At 42.2% G+C, this 24,949-nt stretch overlaps 1 protein-coding gene across 3 annotated transcripts; it reads right to left on the bottom strand.

Annotated features, from left to right (window-relative positions):
- Positions 1 to 1,155: 1,155 nt before the first annotated feature.
- Positions 1,156 to 24,949, bottom strand: PODN (podocan). 3 transcript variants are annotated; one of them, XM_077182524.1, is made up of 12 exons: positions 24,628 to 24,949; positions 23,655 to 23,803; positions 21,043 to 21,287; positions 19,446 to 19,539; positions 17,722 to 17,786; positions 13,550 to 13,659; positions 11,182 to 11,338; positions 9,640 to 9,755; positions 7,150 to 7,807; positions 4,725 to 4,873; positions 2,901 to 3,108; positions 1,156 to 1,836 (listed from the first exon to the last, which is right to left on the bottom strand). In XM_077182524.1, the coding sequence occupies exons 2-11, from the start codon at positions 23,737 to 23,739 to the stop codon at positions 2,934 to 2,936; spliced, it is 1,854 nt and encodes a 617-aa protein (XP_077038639.1). In that variant the 5' UTR covers positions 23,740 to 23,803; positions 24,628 to 24,949; the 3' UTR covers positions 1,156 to 1,836; positions 2,901 to 2,933. The 3 variants fall into 3 exon arrangements, with proteins under 3 accessions (XP_077038639.1, XP_077038638.1, XP_054494337.2); XM_077182523.1 differs by having other exon boundaries at positions 23,655 to 24,949; XM_054638362.2 differs by lacking the exon at positions 23,655 to 23,803 and having other exon boundaries at positions 24,628 to 24,948.

Below are 24,949 nucleotides of genomic sequence, written 5' to 3'. Positions count from 1 at the left end.
CCTTAAACTGTAGGTGAGTCTCCTTTGGCAAAGGCTGCTGCTTGCTCAAAAAGCTTAACAGTGCACATGTCATCCTGACATTTTGGGCCTGATTCTACAGGTGCTAAAATGAACCTTCACTCCTGCACTCACTGCATCAGACTCTCAAGGGATTCAAAGAAGTCTGAGGCATCTGACTTTCATAGAATCTTAATCCAAGGGACAGAAGTTTGAAGACAATAGAACAGTTCTCCATAAAACTATACAAATCTGCATATTCTCAGCTTGTTCAGGAGTTTAATAAATTGGTCTTTTTCACAGAAGTCTGGCAGAACTTCCACTGGAAGTTTGCTGGAGATGGAGATTGCTAATGGACTTGAGCTACATTCTGTAGACATTTTACATAGAAATCCATCCCAGCAGTCACTTGGAAGGGTATTTTATTGCTCAGCTGTATAGCTGATATTCAAAAATGTGTGGGTTTTGCAATTTCTGGGGCCAAGCTTTTACTTTTTCAGGAAGCAGTCTTTCCTTCTGTGATTAATGAGTGTGTTGAATTGTCTAAGGTAGGGAACAACAGCTTGAAATTACTGTCATGAGCTATGGGAAACCAAAGGGAGAGTGTGGAACTAGATCTCCAGCAGGAAAACAGCTGGTAAAAAATTAAGCCAACTGTGTTTCCAAGTCAATCCTGGAATGCAGTATGCAAAACAACATGTGTTCAATCAGAAATCCTCAAAAGAAAAGACCATTTTGTCAAGCAGATTAGCTGCCTCAGATGTAGGACATTATAAGCAACTGAGAAACTTGTACCTCTGTAGGTCTTCTTTTCCTTGGTTTCTTATTTTCTGATTCCAACAGGAGCTGACAACACTCAACATCATAAAATAGGGGAAGCTTTAAGGGAGTATGACAGCAAGCACTGTCTCCAGACTTGAACTAAACAAATTGCTTTTGATATAATGGTTTTCTCCTAAGACAGCCCACACTCACTAATCTCTTTTCCACCATTAGTCTCACTCCTGCCTCTGGGTGGGAATGAGATGCACTGTGGAAAATTCTACCACAACCATTAAACTCCATCCTGCCACTCCATCTTCTGATCACACCTTCAGAGACATTCACCCAAGTGCCCCATGGGCAAACAACAGCAAGACAGAAACTTTACCAAAGCTCTGGAAGGCAGACATTTTATATATGTATTTATATATATATTCACAAGAGCATTGTTTTATCTTAAAACCTTTCTAAAACAGGAATATACTGCAGGTTTTGGCAGTAGAGATAAAATATTACGGGATCCAGCCTTATTTTGTTTTTCTCATCCAAATATACACATTGTTATAACAGAGAAATAATTGCATCCAGAATTATTACTGCTGCTTGATGACCAAAATGCCTCATACACTGCTCTGCACTTGAAACTACTGCAGATATTCATCTGCCCTGGCCAAGAACAGCTTCTTTTGGGTGGAGGAAAAGAAAAGAGGCATAAACATGGTTCACTTAAAATGCAGTGACAAAAATGGCATTTGAAGGCCTGTGTTCAAAACAGTCCCATATTGTTATTACAGATGGAAACAGTGAGGGAAGAGAAACAGAAGAAACAAAAGCCAGCTTTTGTGAGTTCCAGAGCAATCCCTTATGATCCTGGGTCTTGTATAAGATGATTTGGAAGCTTTGGAAAGGCATTCAGGGTCTCTCCCTGAATAAGGCACTGAAACACACTGTCTTCCATGAGCCTGGCCCAGTGCCACGACAGTTTCTGCATAATTCATTGCACATTTTGCTAAGTGTTCTCTGGATATCTATATAGATGTATACACATAGACATATATGTATTTTCCATATGTTTTCCTGCAAAACAGAAAAATAAAATAAGTTATATAATGGAATACAGAATTCAGAATAAGACAAACATAGTACCTGTTGACATATCACACATGTCCCAAAGCTAAACCAGAGAGGCATTGATTTTGAATGTACCCTAAGTCTGTAGATATAAATTATTTCTTGTTTAACAAAGTTTTCATATAACTCAGCCAGTAGGGCTAGTGTTTGACTTCTCGAGTACCTTCTGCCCTTTTCAAGCCCCATCATCTTTTAAGCTTATTAGCACTATTCCTAGCAATTCCCTGTGTCATTCTCAGTGACAAAATGTTGATTAGGGACAAAACTATTTTTTCACTACTCTTAGGTCTTCAGAAGCAAAGAGCAATCCTGAACCTCATCATCTTTGAACATAAGATGCTTAAGAGATGCAGTAAATAGATCACTATTCTTATGAAAAGAAGGGATATTCTTCAAATATCTTTGTCCCTGTATCTTTTTTTCCTGCAGTTGAAAAGAGATTCAAGTAGAGATGCTATTCTTTCCATAAGAAATACACTAAGTATAGCATTATTTTTCTCCTCTGAGTGGTCAGTGATTTAAATACTGCTTGAGACAGAGTTTGTAATCTAATGACACATTTAACAGACACCAATGGGTCTAATCTTACTTTAATTTGTCATCTGTTTTCACCTCATGTCTTCTGCATCAGCAAGCTTCACAGTTTGTTCTTTGTTTTCCTTTTGAAGTAATTGCTTAAAGGTATCGTGAAATACCTTTGCATCTTTTGTTATCATAATTAGTGAACAAGGACCTGCATCTTTAACTACTGTGTCTGCTATGCCTATAAACAAAAGCCAATAAGAACAATCCATTAAGAAGATTGATTAAGCAGATATATCCTGTTTCATTTTACAAAATATTGTATTTTCCCTTTTTGATTTGTGATTCCCAGTCATGTTTTAGTGGAAATCTTTAAGTTCAGGGTTCAGACACTCACTTGTTATGCTTCAATCATGTGTGTAAATTGGAATTATTTCCACAAGAGTCTGAAAACTGGGGCCTTAATTTAACTCAACTACAGCTGTTACCTCCCACATGATGGGATTGTGTGAGTTCACATTTTATCTCAGTTCTTCTTCCTCTTCCTCTTCCTCATCTTCCATTTCCTCTTCTGAGTTGTCCTTATTCTTTGAACTGTTGCTGAATTCAAGGTTCCCTTCAATATCCAGTACCTGTAAGTGCTTCAGGTTTTGGAAGGTACTTTCTTTCAGTGCTCCAACTGCAATCTTATTAAACCTTAAACAAACAAAAAAGCACCCTTGTTAAAATAAACTCGTTTTTATGTACAATACAGAAATTAGGGGACTAAGAGGAAACCATTCTGCAGCTACTCTATACTAACCCAAGTTACTCTAAGTTTACACTGACTCACAACAGCACTCTAGAAGTGCTGACTCCTCTGGATGGGGAAAGAAAAAAAATCATAATATTGGAATTCCTCCCCCACAAATTCTTTCTCTTGCTATTCTCCTTTCTCCTTCCCAGAGAGGAAAAGCATCTGCTTCACAGCCCATATTTTAAACTATAACTGATTTTTCATAAAATTCTGTGTCATTCCTTGACAGTTTAATTCTTCACCCACTAAACGCAAAACAAAGTAACCCTTTAAACACAAAGCAGTCATTTTTCAGCTGTTATTTGCAGTTCCAGGAGTACAAATAAACTAATCTGCAGTTTATGAACCTGTCACATATACTGCCCTGTTACTTTTGAACATGCCCAGAATTGTATTCTGTGTAATATTCCAAATGTATATTATTGTTTCACAACACTGCAGTGATTAATGGCCTCCCATTAAAAATACGACTGAGCTTGGGTGGAGTTGCCTCCTGAATATGTTAGCAAAACTGTTTTGCAAATTCCTTTTTTCTTTATATAGAAATATAGAATGTGGCATGTGGTTTCTGGTTCACATCCAAGCATTCACTAAAATCTCATAAATGTGAGCAGCTGAATAGACAGACTGCTCTAATTTACACCAGACTTTGTAATTTTATTTGCTTGGTATGGAATCATTCATCCATAAAGGTATGCTCCAGAACTATTCAGAACTACAGGGCAGTTTAGCTGCATATAGTCAAAATAAGACCATATTTAGTCTTCTGCAGCCTAGACTTTCTGAACACAGCCATTGGATCAGCTTAATCATATATTAAGTAATTCGTAAATTACTTCTAAATAATATTTTCAATAATATTCCACCAGATTAGAACTGAATATATTACAGGGACAGATTCCCTTAGTGTGCTATAAATCTCTGCTTCAGTCAGTTGTTACTGTGAGTTTACATTACGTGTAAAAAAAAGGTCAGTATCTGTCATCTACAAAAACAAAGTCCTCATCCAACTGACAGAGTGGGAAAGAACCCAGCAAAGCCCCTAAACTGGGCTACGTAACTGTCACAGTTGTAACTTGTCACTTGTTTCTGACAAAGCTGCCCAGGGAATGCACACAACTCCAAGATTACTCACACACACCTCACTGGAGGGGGATTTTGTCAAAATCCAGGGCCAACAGACACAGGCAAAGCTGCACTTCTACAAGGGGACTGTAAACTTTTGGCTCACAGCTGAATATTGGAATATGACATCGTGTTAAACATTAATTGCCCAGAATTACTGGCATGCCCAATCCATTCTAATAAGCATAGAAAAGACAAGCTCTCTAAAAAGAGTTTATTATGTGTATCCGTGTTGTTTCTGAGCAGATAAATATAGTTTTGTCACATTAGTATAAACCAAATATGTTTGTTCAGAAAACAAGGATTTTAAATACTTTCTAAAAAGTAAGCAATTATAAAGTAGATGAAGAAGGAAAAAATCTTGCGTGTTGAAGTGGAAGCTTGACCTTACCTGAGGTAAATCCCCTTTATTTTGGGTGTGGATTCAAAAGCATTCTCTGAAACCGTTGTGATCTTGTTGTTCTGGAGATACAGATATTCCAGAGATTCTGGCAGGCCTAATGGAATAGATGTCAGCTGGTTGCCAGCCATGTCTAGTGACTGTAAAGAAGAGACAACAAGGGGTCAAATAACTGAATTTCAATATTAGAAACACACCAGAAAGAGATTTAATTTTGAAGTTATATTTATTATAGAATAAACTCATTTAATCTACCTCTAATTTGCAGCAAGCAAGACAATTCTAGTCTCTTACACTCCTATTGAGCATCCTGATTTCACATGATATGTCATGCTGGTTTGTTTCAGAGTTCCAACATTTCTTTATCTGTGTCCCCAGGCATTAGCCCATGTCTGTTTAAGTAAATTAAAAACAGGCTGGGTTTCAGATATGCAGGAGAATTCCTTGGCATCTGCTACTGCAAACACTTTGCTGGCTGAGGATGGTGATAGGTACAGTTACACATAAAACCATCTGGAAATATTCTAACATGGAGAATGTATGAAGACAGCAGGACTAAAGGTCATGGTTGTTTCTCAGATTAATTTTTTTGTGAGAGAATGGATCAATAGAAATGTTTGTTATCCTGTATTGTAGTATTTTCATAGCACCAACCTGACACTATTTACCCACTACTCAAAGTCACACTTCTGCAAACAATTGTCCTCATTCCAGTGTTTTTATTCCTCACATAATGCCAGTCTGGAAAACAATTATCATAGAACCATTGAATTGTTTAGGTTGGAAAAAAGCTTTAAGATCATTGACTCCAACTGTTAACCCAGTACTGCCAAGTCCATTATGTAAATGTCTTGCTTTGCAGTTGCAGATTTCCATGGAAACAGTGTGGACTGAAGTATTTACTAAGTATATGCATGATTAGGATCTTTATGGATGGTTATTTGCCAAATTCACTCCAGTGCAACAACTCAGAAACCAACTGCACAGTTAAGCACTTAATGATAAAAAAGATTCAGCTGGAAACAACCAACAAGAATTAATGCTGTTCCAAAGAAAAGCAACAGCCATAAATGCCCCATTAGTCCAGCAGAACTTTAAGTCTGTGCTATTATCTGAACCCTGTTTAGTGGGAGTGGGGTTTGCTGTGGGGATGGCCAATGGTTGAGTCAGCAACACCTCTGGCTTTACATCGACTGCAAGGAAGGGAGAGTAGAACAAAAGTTCCACATAATTGTCAATCTGGACCTTTGAGAAGGAAAGCTCATCATTCCAACCAGCAACTCCAGCTACCCAGCAGGGATCATGACCCATTTTTGTTTGAAAATAAAACAACCTACATTTTATTAAGGTACTGCAGAAAAGCAATCCCAGCCGTCTGTAATTTTCAATGGCATCTTCCTTCCAGGCTGCTTTGCATATTAAATATATTTGCTCACACATGTATCAGTGTGGCACCAAACAAATGCAAAAGGTATTATTAAAGCCAGGGACCAAATCTGCAACTGATGCAAACAGCTCTGCAGACACTGTTGCTGCTTTGCTGATTGACATTAACTGAGAAACAAGGTATTGATTATCCCCAGACATAACAGAAAGGGAAACGTTCCTATAGATTAACGTCAGGATTGTCTGAAAACACACTGGGGGCCAGTGTGACATATGCTGCATGTCCTTATCCCTGATCTGCTCTGAGATGTGCACACTTTGCTGTGCAGTGACCTGACCATATCCCCCCTCCGTGGCTGCTGTATGACACAGGCAATACCTTTCACTGCAGGAAAGGGGCCCTTGCCGAAAAGGAAATGCAGACAAATCCTTCAGCCGGCATAACAATTCTGAAAGGTCATTTTGCTCAGCACAAATGTGACTGTTCCTGCCTGCCTTATGGTTTGTGTTTAACTTTCTCCAACAATTAAGCAAATGAGAAGACTGCTGATTGAATCCAGACTCCGAGCTGCTCCCCAGGTGCCTTAGCCAGCTGAGCTGCTAAATCCTACAGCTTGGCTTGTCTGACTATAAGCTGATGTGGGGGCTTTGAGAATTAAGAGTGTTTTTGTTTATGCATTCCTTCCTCCTGCTGTCTCTATTCAGAGCTGATTTTAAATCTTTTGGGAGACAAGCTATTTGAAAGGCCTAATGTCAGTTTTAATTACAACATTCACCAATGTTTTTCTGAAAAATATAGGACACTGTCAGGATTCAGACACAAAGCTGGACTGGCCAGCAGTGGAAGGTACCCACCTTTGGCACAATAGCACATTATTTCTACTCTAGAAACAGAGTATGTAGCACTTACAATGCAACCCCAAAACACGAGGACCAAGCACATTTGGTATTGGTGCTACATAATTTGATTTAGGCAGACAGATGAGGATATCAGCATCACTAAAACAATTAGAGAAGGTGGTGTTTCTACCTGAAGACTGCTGAGTTCTCTCCATGCTCTTGAATAAATTGAATTTACTTTCAGTTTATTGTTGCTCAAATACAGTTCCCTCAGTTTTGTCATCCCAGACAAAGTCCCTTTTGGGATGATGCTTATCTCGTTCTCCTTCAGCTTTAGAACCTGCAAGTTCTTTGGGAAGCCAAAAGGCACTGTGTGGAGATTGTTTCCAGAAAGATCCAGGGACTTCAGTTGCCGCAGTTTACGGAAGGCCTCCCGATGGATCTGGGGACTTGTGAGCTTGTTGTAGCTCAGGTTCAGCTCTTCAAGGAAGTAAGTGGTAGCAAAGTCATTCCTGTTGATCTCTGAGATCTGGTTATGAAGGATCATCAGTGTCTTCACTCGCCGGGGCAGCCCGCTGGGGATCCTTTCCAGCATGTTGTTGTACAGGTGGACAGTGTGCAACTTCTTTAAGCCGTGGAAGGCTGAGGGGTGAATACCTCGGGCTTTTAATTTGTTATTGTGGAGCAGAAGGTACTCCAGGTTCTTAATTTGGGTCAAGACATCTCTGTCAATCACCTTAATTGCATTCTTCTCCAGGTGGAGGAGGACAATGTTTCGAGGTAAACCACTTGGGATTTGGGAGAGGTTATTGCTGGACAAATCCAGATATTCAAGACTAGACAATTTCCTTGGGAAAGCAGGAAAGAAAACATTTTGATTCTGCAAGGTGAAACAATAACCAACTTGCTCAAAGATTTTGCTTTAGAGCCTTTTTACCCAGGACAGCTCCCACTACTGACTGCCCTTTTCTGACTTGTGATTTGAGTGATGCACACACCAAAACAGGGAGCTCCCATATTGCCACAAGGAATTGGGACTTGGCACTGCCACTGCTCCTCAGCCACACCAACAAGAGAACATGCCAGAGTCCACTGACACCCAAACTGCCACGGAGCTGAGGCCTGAGATAAGTTTTGCAGTCCCAGACAGCAATGTATGAGCAACTTCGGTGAACAAATACCACAAGGAAGATGCTATGGGACCACCACCAGAACACAGAGTTTAGCTCTCAGTTTCACAGAAACAAAGCCTGAGCATGAGTAATTTCTGTCTCTCTCAAAGTATTTGCTGAAAGTGAAAGGCAGGTCTGCTTTCTAGATGATGAAATGTTACTTTTATGAAAAGCAGAAATGCTAACTTAGTGTCCTAGGCTAAGGTAGTGAACTTCTCATGACCCTTCAGTATTATGGAAGTGAGTCAGGGCTAGAGCTGCTTTGTGTAAGCTACTGAATCTGGATTCCACGGTCTCAGTTGAAGCTAAATTAAATCCTCAGACCAGCCACTTATACCAACTGGATATGGATCAATGGTTGTTCCACAGCCAGGACTGAGGAACCCTGTATTCCCTTGTATTTCAAGTCAGTTTCTCAGCTCAAATTAGAGTTTTAATCTACTTGACACAACATAACCCATTGCAGATGACCAGAGAGTTTTCAGGAAACAGGAAGACTAATGTGTTACAGACATTACTTACTGGTTACTACACTGCTGTTCCAGCTATCCAAGCATGCTCTGAATAAACAAATATAATCTTTAGGTAAAATGCTTCACTGCTGCCATTTGTAAGGTTTTCCCAGGATGGGAATACCTTAACAGAAATTACATGTCCAACATGACCTGGAGGTGGACTCAACACAGATATAGTAAACTACTAAGAGAGGTTTCTGGGCATGGAAAATGGAAAAGGAAAGAACATTTTGTTATATTTTTGTGTCTGGATATCAGGAGGGTTTACAGAACTAAATTATGGACAGGACCAATTGTGTGGTCTGGATTTTCAGGTAGAACAAAGCATTTGGTGCAAGCAGAGAAAAAAAAATGTTAGATTTCTGAAGTGCTAAGTCCCAGGCTAAATCTAGGACAGCCAAAGGCTATTTCTGTTGCACCAGTTGGTAGCAAAGCTTTTGCAGCCATCTGGCTCTTGGGCAGCACCACTGCATCCCTGCCTGCTCCAGCAACCACCTGCACTGGGATACACCTGGGCATGGGGATTCACAGCTCTGTGTGTGGGGCTGCTTTCAAGCCACCTTCACAGAAACACACAAGTGCCTCCAGTGAAGATGAAGGTCTGGCTTTAATGCCCAGTGAAGTGCCCTAGAAACTGGAAAGTCCCAGGTAACCTCACTTTTGACTGTTTTGGCAGAGCAGAGAGTAGCTTTCGGCGTTGTTCTAGGTGGCTGTTCCTAGAAGGGATTTAGTACCTGGTGTGACTGGGTCTGTGGCAGGCAGGGAATGGTGCAGTCTAATGTTCAGTGTTCTGTCTTTTGTATAAAACAATTCTGCAACCACTCACCCAGACCTTTGCTCTTGAATGGCAGCATCTGCATCTAAGCAGTGAAATGCATAACATATCCAGCTTTGAATAACTTTACTTTCTACTGTGTCCTTTGTTCAGTAATGCACGGCTGTCCCAGAGGGGGCAGACAGACACAGAGGTACACAGTGCACTCTCAGTCTCACCAGAAAGTTTCGTTGTCCATTCCCTCATTGGACAAGTAGTTATTCTGCAAATACAGCTCCCGCAGCCCGGCAAGCTCGCTGAAGGCTCCTTTGGGAATCTTCTCCAGCTTGTTGCTCTAGAGGCACCAGAAGCACAAAACACAGGATTTGGCATGAATCAACACAACATTTGGGTTCTGTTCAACTAGCAGGGGCAATTAAACTTCAGAAGGGCTAGACATGAAATATTTAAGGAGCTTTATAATGGACCAGATTCATTTGTCAACTTAAATAAAGTAGAAACCAACACAGACAAATTTGGCTGAGTGTCTCAATAAATAGTAAAAGAAAAAAATCACATCTTAAGTATACCTGTCAGATATTTTTGGTCCACTTTTGGCTGCCTCTCATTTCTCATTGTCCTGTTTTTTCCCAGTCAAAATATCAAGGTAAATGTTACTACTGACAGATGGTGCACTTGCCAATAAAACACTCATTTCTCTGCTCATCTCCTCTGTCCTTAACACAGCTGGGGAGAGCAGGGGAGGAGACAAGTTCAAAGAGTAATCCTCACAGTGTGAGACCCCTTTGGGAAATAATGATTATCTGTAAGTATTGAAAAAATTCAGGGGACAAATACTTTGGAGAGAAATTCCAGCAATTTAAAGTAAAGTTGTGTTTACTTTTCTTCAAGCTGGAGGAGCCCGTTCTCTAGAAGACTTTAGCAGGAATTCTGGTGAAACCTTCAAGGGAAAAGAGAGCTGGGAGGCAGCACAGAGCTGCCTCAGTCCAGGGCTGATAACAGACTCCAGTCTCTGCACGTCCAAAGAGCTGTCAACACTCAGAGCAAGCAGACCCAGGACTCCCCACCGCTGTGGCTCTCCCATTGCTGAGGCTCAGATCTCCAGCTCAGACATGATGAAGTGTTTTTATCAGAATCAGATGACATGCAATCAAAAATGCTGGAGAGTAGTTAACAGCACAGCTCTGCTATTGCACTATGGCTAGAGGAGTTGCAGTAATAAAGAATGCCTAATCCAAACTGCATTGCCAGCTCAGTAGCAAGCAGCAGCCACTGGTGCTGGGAAAGCAGAGGTCTGTGTGAAATGAGTCAGTGAGCAAAGCCAGTACAGAGTGGGTAAGCAGCTGTCAGGACAAGTGGCATTAGTGGCAAACTTACCTGGGAGGCCATGGAGACATGGCCATGGAATGATGCACTTCCTGGTCTAATATGTATTAATATTGTTTCATGCAGGGAGGAGACCAACAATGCAACCACACAGGGATTTACAGTCCAATTTCTGTGTTTGATTCTGCAAACACAGAAAGGCATTTCTGCCCCCTGTGAGCATTCTGGTGATTTGCAAAAACACACTATTGCTCATGGACAAAAAAGGAAGGAGATGGGGACAGCTACTGATGAGAATACAACAGGCAAGCCTTAAAGTGGGCCTGGGGATGTTTCCAGGGCCACTGGGATGTCTTGGCCCTGTGGTGTGAAACCCACACAAACACAGTCCTTTGTCACAATCCTAAAGGATTACAAAACGTTGTTGCCATTACCTGTAAGTGTAATTTATATAGTGCTGGAGGGAGATTCTTTGGAACATACTTCAAGAAATTGCTGGACATGATGAGTATCTCCACGTTATTAGAGCCATTGAACATATTATCAGGTAACCCAGCATCTGAAAGTTTGTTGTTATGAAGATACACAGATCTGTTGGAAGGAAGCAAAAGATGAAGTTCAACAGATAGGGAGATCTGGAGTTTTTGTTTACTGAGAGAAAGCTTAGTTTAAAACTTAATTTCAATATTTTCTTCTTTTCTTGAGATAATTAGATTTGTTTTTAAAATGTACTTTTTAATTTAGCAAGGGATACAGATGCAAAACCAAATGGTCAGCCCCAATATTCTCTGAAAGTTATGTCTATTCAAAATCCAAACCTGCACATGAATACAAATTTCACAAGTGGCCTTAACTTCTTTACAAGAAACTGAGTGCAAGCCTGGGACTTTGCAGTACTGAGAAACACAGAATGCCAGTGTGGGGGCCTCACTCAGAGGGTTAGAATTCATCTCTTTTTAACAGATACAGCCCTACCTTTAACTTCTATTTGGAATTGAGTCTGGACTGCTTGCGCTTACAAAATCAGCCTGGAGGTCTTGTAAAAGGACCATCTCAACCCTCCATTCTTTCTGCTCCCGTGAAGGCTGGAAACACCCCAGGAAACAGTTCCTCTCCTACTCCTAGAACTCAGAATAGGATACTGACAGAAAGCCATTGACTCAGTCTGGCAGACTTTTCTCTTTTCTATGCTTTGGTTTCTAATGAGCCATTGGGATCCAGAGACAGAGTTTCTTACTTTTCCTTTGCCCTTCTTCCTTTCAACCTTTAATACTCACCAAATAGTTTCTCCAAACAGATTTTCAGAAACTGATTCATCCTTACACAGGTTTCAATTCTGTACAAAGCAATGTACCTCTATGAAGTTATTCCTCCTTTTCACTGGCTTAACTGCTAAATTAATTCATTTTACTTCTTTTTAACAGAAGAAATTATAGGCTTTTAGTGACTTTGATTACCTCTTCCTTTCCTGTGGTTACCCCCAGATGCAGCAGGCAGCTAAATTTGTAGAGAGAGGTTAAAACTGCAAAAGTGTCAAGTGAGCTTTTTTAACTTGTTCTTGGATTCTCTACCAGTAGCAGAGAACTTGGCAACATCCTTCTGGAAGGAAGGAAGGGCTCAGTATGGAAATACAATTGTGTGATCACACACTCCAGGGAGTTCAGAGCTACACTGGAAGTATTGTTTACCCTGCATGGTCAGCTGTACTTTTAACTCACAAATATTTGCCTTTCTGAAAAACTTACTCTCCAAATAATCAGTCTGAAATCATGAACTCTGCTGGGGGCAAGAAAACAACTGAAACAACTGTGTTGGGATTTTATATGAGTAACCTTGGAATCAATTAGCTCTTGTTCTGATTAAAATTTGTGTTGATATAGAAGAGTGTGAAAATCACTTCAGAAGAGTCAATAATTTTAATATGGAATCAAAAGACAGCAGCATCTCAACCTGAGATTAAGGAAGAAAACATGGATAAATCCAGCTTCTTTCATCATGAGATATCACCAGAAATCTGTGAGTGACTCAGCCCTTTCAGCTTCCAAGAGCCCGAGAGACTAAAGGCCCAGGAAGTGCAGAGCAGCTCCAGCTGTCAATGAATTCAGTGGGAATGGAAAGTTCTTCAATTCATCACAAGACTGGGCTGTAGGGACTCAGCTGTAATTAACTGCTTCCAAACCTGGCTGCACAAATTGCTCCCAACAGTCTGGGAGTCTTTGCAGGATCTGCCTGGTGCAGTGTGTGGATGCTGCAGATTACTCAAAACCCCTTCAGCAAAGCCCACAGCTCACAGGAGGTGCCTCTGGGTTTGACATGGATGTGCTGCTGTCAGTCCAGATGAGAAAATCACAGCCTGAACCTAGCAGAGACCTTTGGCAGCAGATCTGGAGTATGAACCCCTTCTGAATGTGCTGAAGTGCTTACCTTGAATAGAACTGAGTTATACTGCACTCAGTACTGCCCTCTCCACCTGATTTTACTTTTAAAAATGAACAGACTGTAATAAAACTAGAGATTTTTAGACAGCTAATCTCCATTTTGAAAAACATAATTGTTCTTTTCAACTCAAATACACAAATAAAATGGGGACAACTTCATTTGATATTTGCAGAAGTGTCTGGCAGCTAGCAAAAGCCCTTGGAATGTGTTTGTTTGATTTTTCATGCTGAGAATAACAAACAGCTTCTTTCCAAAAACACAAGTAGGCAATAATATAGTTTAGCCAGATATTTTCTTATCACCCACCAACTGCATCCAAGCAGTGGCAGAACACCAGTATTGTTTTACTTCCCAGTCCCTTACCTCAAGTTTGGTTTCTGTCCAAATGTGAGCCCATATATCTTAGTGAGATAATTGGCTGCAAAATCTGCACTGATCAAGGTATTTGGTAGGAATTTTGGAGCCACTGTTAGCTGTAAAAGAAATATACAGGGGAGTTCCAATGAAATGTAGCAAATGTTTTAACCAAGTATTAGAGCAGCAGCAAAACACTTTCAAATTTATCTTTCCTAAACAGGCAAAGATAAATTAAACTGAATGTAGATTTCATGAACAAAAACAAATTGTCCTCACTCACTAATCTCTCCAGGAAGGAGACAGACTTTTGCTCTAAGATATGAAAATGTTTGTTTTGGTTGGAAGGGTCCTGTCTCTTTTTGGTGGAAGAAATCAAGAAATTGTTATTCAGAGAGCAAACACTTTGCTTATTATTCTTCCTAATTCCTCAGTCTGCTGTGCCAAAAGAACTCCAGCCCCCCTCACAGTGACCTAGTGCTCATTCTCCTACCAAAGCGTGTTGTGGAGGGGAGGTGTCACTTCACACCTCTGCTCCACTGCAGCCATTTATGCTGATCTCTGCAGGGGGGATTCCCAAAGAACCAGGACACTTCTGAGCCAAATGATGGAATATTGACTGGCACTTCAAAGCAAAGGGCACAGCAATACCTTGTTCAATAAACAAGTGATGCATCAGGAAGTACAGAAAGGCCCTGTCCTCAAAACTTTATAGCTGACAACAGGTATAGGACTGAATGTGTTGCTCTTGTTGCTGCTTTTATCAGTTATTTTAAAAGCTAACCCTAGAAACACTTGCATCTGAACAAATTGGTGGGGTAAAAAGCAATGATCAAAAAAAGCTCAGTTTTAGAGAGCATCCAGGTAATACAATAGCCAGGTTCACTGAGTGGCTGTTAATAACAAAGTCATTCACCCACAAACCAAGAATACAGCTTACAATCCAGGCTGGATGGAGGGCAGTCTTCTGGCAAGCATACACCCAGAAGCTTTATGTATCAAGATAAAGCCCTTGGGAAACAATTTGTTACCACAATGCTGTGAGACAATGGACTGCAGTCAGCAGGTGCAGCCACCCTGGTTACAGGTGTTCACTGCAGTACTAATGAGACCACTCTGTTTTATGTGCACTCCAAAGGCAGATACTGAATTCTTTGAGATCAGCATGGGAGACTGGGGCAATGGAAGGGATTTGCCTTCTAGCCTGAAGTTCATGGAATCTGTAATCTTCCTCACAGTTCTGTTGTGTGAAACAGAACCTTGTCCTTTTAGCCTACAAAGCACAGCAAGACTCACATAATGATAAACCATATTTTTCAAACTTTTATTACCATAAAACTGCAGTGGGTTATGAATAATAGTGTAAAACCAAAAATATCTAAGATATGAACACTGTGTGAAAGAAGAGACACTTTATTGGAGAACTGCCTAACCCAAGCCTTAAACTATGTATTTATCTAAAGGCTGCCTACGCCCCTCTCTGCTGGTATGTCGAGAGTGCATTGATGAACTCCATCCATGAACTTCCAATTTACTGGACTCATAAAACAGTCTTTTCAAAAAAGAATACATTATTTACTGGTTTTCATTTTCAGCTGTTCCAAAACTTCCATCTTTAGCCTGTCTTAAACATTTGTGTGTCACAAACACACAAAAAGATCTTTCCCACAAATCACACTCCTATCAGCATTTCCAGATGGTTTGTGAGCACTGGAATGAGCCATTCTGCATATTCCTGCAGTTGCTCTTGGCTTTGGTGGTAATCTCTCACCTCCTGATCTGGAGATATGATTGCTGGGTGCTGGATAAAAGCACTCATCTCTGACTGAGAAGGTCTGACAGTGCCTCAGAAAGAAATAACTCTCTGCCATGATGTAACACTGACAATTCAGACACAGGAAACAAGACTTAATCATTTTCATACACAGTGGTACATTAAAGCTTTTCTCCAGTCAATTAGGTCATAACTTTTGTACAAAGCAAAGGGCATGGCTCAGACGTGAAATGAGAGACATAAGAACCACAAGAAAGAGGAAAGAGAAAAAGATGTTTAATCCAAAAAGAGTTTTCACTTGCTCAGGATTTTGCTTTGGCATTTCAGCACTTGGTCATGAGACTGATTTTCACTGATTACCTTCTTGAAGGATTCATGCCAGATTGTTTTAAGTGTTAGCAAAAATAAAGTTGACTTGAATAGCTTTGTCTGATTTATTGCCTAACAAGAAGCAATCTGTCATTTCTCCTACTGCAATTTTCTTTCAACTTTCCTGCTGCACCTTCCTTTCCATATGACAGAGTGTTTCTCCACTGTTAACTAATGAATTCAGAAGGTAAATACAAAAGTCATTACCAGATTTGAATTGCTTGGATTTTTCTTGCTTGGATGAAGCTTTGATAAAACCAGAAGTGCTGGATTGAGGTGAATCCCATATCACTTTGAGGATATGGGGAAATGTAAACCTTCTGTCACCAAAATCACCTGCTTATAGTCAATCATGACAGCTCAGGATCTAGTCTATCGTTTGGTGGAACAATTTCTCTCATTAACAAGGTTTACTGTGCACTCTGTTTGAGAGATACAAAACACAAGAGTGGGGTGAAAAATTAAAAAGGAAACTACAGCATCCACTCTTTACTTGAAGTACTTGTTACTCACAGGCCACAGAAGGCTTTTAGTCTCTTGCATTTCTTTTCTCTGACCAACTGTGCCAGTTTAATGAAAGATGATTTAGCTACATCTGATGGGATCACAATGTAAGATGAAGCAGCATTAAGATAATCCATAAAACAAGAAGCAAACTACCAGCAAATCCCTGCTCTCCTCCAGACACCACAGTAACTTGATCCCCAGTGTTTCCTGCTGCAGAGGAGATGCAGTCTGAAGCCAATCTGGTTTGTCCTGGCTTGTGATTTATAAAGAAATGTGTTATTTTTGTGGGTCCACAACTTCTCACTGTAACTACTTGTGACATTCGCTGATGTTTGCAATTTCTTTTGGGATTCTTTTCTCTCTGCAGCAAAGCCAGAAAAACCAAACACTTTGTTTTGTTACACAGGGAAAATCAGAGTGCTAGGTTCTGGAATATTAGTCACAGTCTGGCTTGTTCCTTTTTATGGAGTTATTAACTGCCAAGATTGTTACATGGAAATGGTGCTTGAAAGAGAGAAAAGAACACAATGTTACTGTGCTAGGAATGGGTTCTATTCTCAATCACTCCATACAGAAATGTATGGAGTGATTCTGGATGTGTCTTGGCCTGACTGAAACCTGAATGTGGTCACATGTATTTAATCAGAACATCAAATGGTCCCAGATTTTAAGAGGATAATAAAATATATATACAGACATGCAGAGAGAGAGAGGGTGGGATGGAAGGGCAGGATTTCTGTAGACAAAGAAGCTCTGCCTGATGTTTTAACTTATATTTTTCTGTGGATCCTAATTTCTTCTGTAGCAAATATTTGTGGACAACCACTGGGAATAAAAGAAGCCATAACAGGAACCACCCAGATGCAAGGGTATATGAGAAGCTATTTCATTTCCTAGCTTTGGCAGGAAAGTGCTTCTGTCAATATATCCAACCTGGGTCACAATAGGAAAGCAGCTGGAATCTTCTCCATCAAAAGAAGAAATTCAGCTCCTATCACTGCAGCTAAAAGAATCAATTAATGACTGGCACAGTTTCACTGTGTGGGGGTATCCTCCCCATATCCAACCTAATAAGAATGGGAGTCAGGGAAAAAGGCATTTTTCACAGATCTTCATGGTTCAAACACAGGCAGTAGGATGTGTTTGTTCACAATTTTTTCAACCAGCCTCATCTGGTAAGGCAGAATTTCATATCATTACCCACATACAGGCAGGAACCAAATCTGCATGTAGCTGACCCAAAGCCTACTGAAGGCAGTGGTAATTTATGCATGCAGGGGCTTTCTGTACCTCCCTACACAAGGGAATCTTTTCACCAGGTGCACAAATAAACAAGTGTTCAAAATATACCTGCATGTGTAGCCTCTAAAATTCACATACTGTTTTGACCTTAGATGAACCTGCATTAGAATATCATTTTAGCACAGTTTTACTTATGTAATATATACATTTTTAAAAAATTGACAACTTGCTCATTTAATTTTCAGAACCCAATTAGAAAAGAGCTCTGAAAGGCTTCAGAGTCTCTTACCTTATTGTTTGCCAGGTACAGGTAATTCAGGTTCTCCAGATGCTCAAATGCTTCCTCTGGCAACCCTTAAAAACAGGAATAACTAATCAGTGACATCAGCACCTTATTGCTTTTCTGAGTGAAAATACCACAGGGTAGCTTTCCCTCTCAGTATCTTCCATGTGAGATTGAAACACTTTTTATAACCACTGAAACAATCTGACTCAGATCTATTGGTGTCTCTTTTAATTGGGAAAAGCAAAAACCAACCCACAAATCAAATCAAACAATACACACTTGTTAAGAGCAGTGGAGGACTATTTAAAATCCTGATCACACAAGGATTGTGGCCAAGGCCACTGGCAGGTGTCAGGTACAGAGCTGTGCAGACCTGCTCTTATGGCTGATTGTCGGTGCTTGCAGCAACCACACTGTCTGAGAACCTTCTCCTGTAATTTGCATAAGATTCTGCAAGTCTTTTTTCTTGCAAGGATATAATCTGAGGTTGCTTAGTGATCAGATCAACCTGATGAATGACTATATTGCTAAAATAACCTGCATGTCACAACCCTTCTCTTGCTCTGCTCCTCCACAATTCAGGTATCCAAACAGTAACCAGCTCAGAGAGCTGGTGAAACCTGAATGTGGTCACATGTATTTAATCAGCACATCAAATGGTCCCAGATTTTAAGAGGATTCACAATTCAGGTATCCAAACAGTAACCAGCTCAGAGAGCTGCTCCAACTCAGGGCTTAGCCTCCCCCAGTAATGATTAATTTTCAACTGAGTCACTCCACATCCAGCTGATGACACAAGCACAACTGCTGTCACAATGGAAAGCCTGCAAGAAACACTTTCACCTGGCACTTGTCAAAGGCAAAGCTATTTTCCATGTCCAAACATGTTGGAAACTCAGGGCTGCACTGAAGCTTGTGAAAGAAAACATGAAGGCCCAAAGGTAATAGTGTCAAAGGCTGGATGTAATAAGCACAGCTTTCCCTGTGCTATGTAAGATTGCTGTGCCTTGGGGCCCATGTATAATATGCCCACATTCTCAATAAATTTTGTTCTCTGTCATTTCAGTAAAGATAAAAAGAGCATTCAGATCAAGTGGGTGACACATCAATTAATAATAATTACATCTTTTGTATCCCATATCCTCCTCTCTTACTGTTTACTCCAATTTCTCTGTTTCTTTTAGTTTCCTCACTAAACTCCTTGTTAAGTTTCTCTAATAAGCATGAGACTGAACAAGCAAAACCTGCCTACAAAAATCAAAATGGTTTGAGAAGGGTCGAAATGTCCTTATTTGCAATATACATATAAATTCATACCAAATTTGACAAGGACAAAACTGGACCAAACTGCCCAGCCTGACTAGACTGAACTAAACAAGGTCATTCAGGAGGAAATCATTCAGCATGTGGACGTTTCTGGTTCTCAAGTGCGTTGCATGGAAGTGCCTGTGGGAGCAGAGGGAGTTTCCTGGATGAGGAGATCTCACGCCACAGTACACGAGCTGCTGCCAGGTCTCCTCCACTGCTTCAGCAGGGCTGCATTCCTCCACACTGAGTATTGTGCTTCAGATGATAAAGTGTCTCCATGCTCTGTGAGATGGCCAGAGGAGTGAGGCTCACAGCAAACCAAGCAATCCATCACCCTGGCTTTCCTTATCAGCTGTCACTGGCCTCATTGCATAAGCTGCTGCTCTGGAGGCACAGGCTCTGTCTACCCCGTGGCTCACCTTTTGAAGTTAGCCTGTTGTTTTGCAAATTGAGAGTTTCCAGTCTATAAAGACGAGCAAGCTCTTCTGGAAAGATTTCTTCTATTTGGTTATTCTAAGAAAATGGAGAGTATTAATCATCAACAAAGTAATCCAAAAAGGATCCCAGTAAACCCAGACTGTGAACTTCAACAAAATCTGGAAGTGAACCCACCATGTCAAATCCCTGTCAAGACTTCTCTCATAATGAGCCAAATTCAGATCTCAAACCAAAAACATCCAAACCCAGGAGCATTTGAAAGCCTGACTTCTGCTCATCCCCAGGAATATCCAGCTTATGCACCAGCAGCACACAGAGTGTGATTATGCCTGGAAAGGCCCACAGTCCATCTGCCACAGTCAAACCTTGTAGCTGCAGCAAAGCATTTGTTACAAGGTTGGCAGGGTGGATTTCCAAGCTTATGGCTTCTGTTATTCATGGGTTGTTTTAAAATCCACTGGTCACGGGCAGGGAGCAACAAACCAGGCTCACTTGCACTGGTTGTGCTGTCAGGGGTGACTGCCATCAGATTCTCATTAACATGCTGATTAACATTCCAGCCATTAATGAGTGGTTCTGGCTTCAGCATCCAGGGGATCAGTCGAGGCCCCACTGTCCTGGAAGCCAGGCCAGTGCACAGAAAGTGACAGCTGCAGCTCCAAAAAGCTCCTTTTCTTTTGGTAGCAGAGGCAGAGGCTAACACACGCCTGGGACAGATCTGCTGAGGAAGGTGCCAGCTTATATTACAGTTTTTCTAACTGAAAATCTCTAAACAAAATCTGCATTTCATCCATTGGACAGAATTGACAGATGGGAGCAATAGACCAAAAGCAGTTGGTGAAGGGCCAGGCATTGAAAACTTCAAGCACTGCCATTGCTCCAAGGAGGCACAGCCACAGGGCTGCCATGCTCTGGCCCTTCAGGTGTCAGAGCAGGGAAAGGACACCTGCCCAAATGCTGGTCACAGGAATCAAGTAACTAAGAGCAGAGCATAGAAACCTGCTGACAGTCTAGGACATCCTGATTCTTCTTCCTAAAGCTGGAATCTCACATCTTATCTGACCTTTTCATGACAAGACATGAGGTGTCTGGAGCAGGACCACTTGCTGTAGGCGTGACACTCGGCACGATGGGTGGCACTGGCCCTGTCACACCTGCTCCTTGCTGAGTCCATGTGCCGCAGGGAGAGGGGGGACAGTGGGGGACAGGGGCTGGCCCTGCCTCTGGACTGGCTCACTGTGTCTGAACTAACACACCGTGCTGCCCAAAGAATTCTCTGCCATTTAGCCCGTCTTCTTCAAAGACACCTCAAAACGGAAGGGCACCACCAGAAATTTGGGTTGGCCAAAGGAGAAATAAGAAATTGTTAGCTTGGAGAAAAATTCTTCTCCTGGAGCTGAGAGAGAATGTGGAGCTGTTTTCCCTTCCCTGGATGTGAGGGGAGAGCATGCCGATAACCAGGAGCGGAGCCTGCTGCACCTGCTGCTCCCGCCGGAAGCCGAGAGGGGACTGAGGGAAGGAGTCGGGGTTCAGGGCCGGAATGAGGGCACGGTGGGGGACGATGGATCGCGCCCTTACCTGCAGGGAGAGGTGGTTGGTCAGCTCGGGCAGCAGCAGCGGGAATTCCTTGAGGTCGATGCCGCCGCAGTCCACGACGCCCTCCTGGGTGCAGCCGCAGTCGCGGGGGCAGGCGGGGCCGGGCCCGGGCCGCCGCCGCTCCGGGCCGCCCTCGGCGAAGTCGCTGTCGGCGGCGCAGCCCAGGGCCAGCAGCGCCGGCAGCCCCAGCAGCGCCAGCAGCGCCCGGCCGCCGGCGGGCATCGCCCCTGCGGGCCGGACAGCGGGTCAGCCCCGCGGGGCAGCGCCCGGCCCAGCCCCGCCGCCCCGGCCCGGCCGGGCCCCGCCGCCGCCCTCCCGCTCTCCCGGGGCGCCCTCGCGGCCCCTCAAGGCACTTTGGGGACTGCGCTGCCCAACCAGTGCGTCCCGGTACAGCCGGCGGCCCGGCAGCATCCCCCGCACCGGCCCCGACTCCCCGAGATATTTATTGGTTTTTTCATATTGAGAAACGCCAGATGATCCCCCAGATGTAGGGAAGAGGTTATGCAATGTTAGTTCAATGTGGCTGTCTGTCGTACCGTTCCTCAGAGTTTTCCATAGGAAGAAACTCTTCTCGTTATTTAAACATAGAGGCTGGTCAGGAGTGATTCTCAGAGGGGCTGTTACACGTGCATTGAACAATAACAAAACCTTGCAGCTACTGAAAACAGAACGGGCTTCCTATGGATTTTGGACAGTGCTGATCTGAACCTAAAACACTTGGCTAATGTTCAGCTTTTATCTTTCTGGCAGCAGGTTAAAATAATCCAAACAGAAGTTGATTATCTACTGGAGCAGCCAGCTGGCCCTAACCCAGCCCCCTCGGTCCCACTTGCTGCCCTTCTCAGATTTCATACATAAAGGTTTGCAGTCAGAGCTGGTTATGGCTTGCCATTTATCCTCTCAGCTATTTTTTCACAGAAGGATTTGACAGCAATGAGAAAGACTTAGGCTGATCTTTTAGGTGAAAAGGCACAATGGATTCACGACCTTATCAAATAAATACTCTCTTCACCTCTGCTAACCCAGATTCCTTCTTTGCATCAGAAACAAGAACTCCACAGAACCAGACTGGCAGCTGTCAGAACTGTGTCTCCATTTACATCATTCACAAGTCTTTGCAGCTTTGCACCAGGAGCTCTCACAGAGAGCTTGGATGCTTGGGAAGCATTGGAGACATCCTGCTCTCACTCACAGCCATTGAAGACTTAAGTAATTTTTTTAAACACTGACTTGTACTTGAAGAAATGGGAGCAAGAGGGGCTACAGGGCAGAGCATCCCAAAACATGGATGCTGGTTTTGCTTTAGTCCTGTCTTTGCTACAAACATGCTGGGTGGGTGATTTTAAGCATTTATCATTGTGTGCTTGATCTCTCTTTCCCCTATTCCACTACTTTACAGCTTCCATATCTGTAATAGCTGAATATAATGAAATTCATCTCTTTTATAGAACTTTCCTTGTGTGGCAGATATTAACACTGAGACCAAAACTGGCCATATGAGTATGCCAACAGTAGATTAGTAAAATCCTTAGTATTTGGTGACCTAATCTCAGAAAATATTTCAGAAATCTCAGAGAAAATAATCTCAGAAAGTATTTCAAATCTGTAAGAAAGTATTTTTCCTACATAAGAGCTCACCCTTACAGATACTTGCCAAAGAAACTATAGGCAGAAAACCTTGCATATACAGCTCTCAATCAGATCTGCTGTAACAGTATCAACACTGGTCCCATAGCACAGTTACACTGTGGTTTTTCTTGGGCTCTCTACCTTTGCAAAATGCTGCTTTTCTACATCTGTTGCTCAAAAGATGTTAGAAAATTAACATGAAATATTCTATCTATTGCACACTAAGACTTTGGGGCAATCTCACCCCCTCATCAATATGCAAGTGTCTGCTACAATGCCTTTGGAGGGAGTGCTGCTCTAGCACAGGGAGACACTTTGGATAGAGGAACATCTGTATACATCTGGAGCGCAGGCAGTAAAACCAGGCATGATGGTGATTTTCTTTTAGTTCAAAGAAAGGCTGAAGTAACTCACTCCACTTCAACTCATTCCCATGGGCCTGATTCAAAGCCTTGTTAAGAAAGCTTCTAAAGGAGTAGCTCAAAACCCACCAGAAAGAGTCAGTCCCCTTCCCTTGCTGTAGGTGGGCTTTGGAGCAGGTCCTGCCACCCAAAGACTGAAGTGACACTGAAACCAGCTCAGAGGTTTCTGTGGCTGCATCTTTCTGATACCTGCACTTCAGTGCCTCACAGCACGGGACTGCTACAAAAGGCACAGTCTCAAGAGGTAAACTGAAGTTTCAGGAGTTACTGAATGCCTCTCAGTGATTACAGTGCTCCCAATAAACAACAGAATCACTTTCAAAATATCTCATCTCTGTTACCTATCATTCCCCACACACATTCCCACAGGACACACACACACAGAGGGAAAAACATTCACTGAAGGAGAAGATTCTCCTTCAAAATCAACAGGTTAACTGAATTTGTTACACTGAGTATCCTTGCTAAAAGCTGCAGCTGAAAGGGAGGCTGCTGCTGCAGAATGTCTGACAAGCCAGCTTTAAAAAAAATAGAAAAACTCACCTTTGCTGTCAGAAATGAGATGAATGGAGAAGAACATTTCTCTTGCCCCCACAGGCTCTCTCAGCTCATGCCATGTCAGTAACATGCACTGAGCTCAGAGTGAGTCTCCCCTTTCCAAGCCAGATCCTTTCCAGATGTGAGAAGCAGAACTGGAGAGAGAAACAGGCAACCCTCTACCAGTGAGAGCTTCCTGCACTTCCCAGCAAAATCAGAGAGGAATTTTCCAAAGTCACCATATAGGAAAATGTGAGTAGGAAAGAGGAAGCAGCTATGGCCTGAATATAAAGACTTGGGAAATAAACAATCTCCCATTACTTTTGTCAGCACAGTTTGTAAGATCTGTGAGTGAAGCCAAGAGCCAGCATGCAGGAATTGGCAGAAGAGAGGCAGAGACAGTGTGTGTGCTTCTGCATTTCACTGCAGGACACTGGAGCTGCACCGTTACCACATCTTTGAGTTTAGCTGCATTCAACCCAAATCTGAATTCCAGGTGGGAATGTCCTCCCATTCTCTGGGGGTCTGGTTCAAATTAGCTAGGAACAGATAGATCAGCAGTTTTTCCTGCATTTTATCTCCTTCCCCTCTCTCTCCTTTTCAACACATTAACTGATCTTTGGGGACCAGGGATCAATAGGCTGAAAGTACAAATGTCTAACAGGCAAAGTCCCCAATGTGCTGTGACACCCCATCCACTCAATCTCTTCTTTATCTTCTATGCCCTGCATTACAGCAGTAACATCAGAACTTTCCACCACTTACACACACAGAGACACAGACACTCAGCCCAGAAGCCTCACATTTCTTATTTTCCCATTCTTGGTGAAAGAACAGGAAGATATATTTGCTAACTGTATGCTCAAAGTGCAGCAATATTCCCAAGAAAGCAACACAGCTTTTTTTCCCTGACAGCAGTCACTATATTAAATATAAAGCCACCTGTTTTGTGAGTGCCCTGCAGTGCTCCATACAGTACCTCCACAAAACCTGCAGAAGCTCTGTCCTCACCAACAACACGACCTTCTTGCTGAATTCCAGAGAAGGGACACTGATTCTTTCCTCTCCACTCCAGCTGAACTGAAGTCTAAAGCAATTAAGTTATTTCCTCCCTCTCTTCATCCAGGCTTATATCAACTGGAACTGATCCCCCTGTGTGCCACGTGGAAGTTTGAAAAGTTAGAGTGGGAAGTATGTTTTTACTGAAACCAAAATAAAAACAAAACAAAGCTGGCTGCTTTTTCCTGGTGACTCAGAGATCCAGGACACATTTGCCTGCTCCCCTTTCTGTATTACAATAC

This window comes from Agelaius phoeniceus, chromosome 8 (assembly GCF_051311805.1).
Source record: "Agelaius phoeniceus isolate bAgePho1 chromosome 8, bAgePho1.hap1, whole genome shotgun sequence".
NCBI classification, from domain to species: domain Eukaryota; kingdom Metazoa; phylum Chordata; class Aves; order Passeriformes; family Icteridae; genus Agelaius; species Agelaius phoeniceus.
This window is presented reverse-complemented; position numbering and strand designations above follow the sequence as displayed.

Coding starts and splice junctions, on each gene's coding strand:
- PODN (XM_077182523.1), bottom strand. CDS start 23,739: ATGTTACTGACATGGCATGAGCTGAGAGAGCCTGTGGGGGCAAGAGAA. Junction 17,787..19,445: donor CAACAGGCTAACTTCAAAAG/GTGAGCCACGGG, acceptor CCTGTTTTTAAG/GGTTGCCAGAGGAAGCATTT. Junction 4,874..7,149: donor GAGAACTCAGCAGTCTTCAG/GTAGAAACACCA, acceptor TCTTCTTTACAG/TCACTAGACATGGCTGGCAA.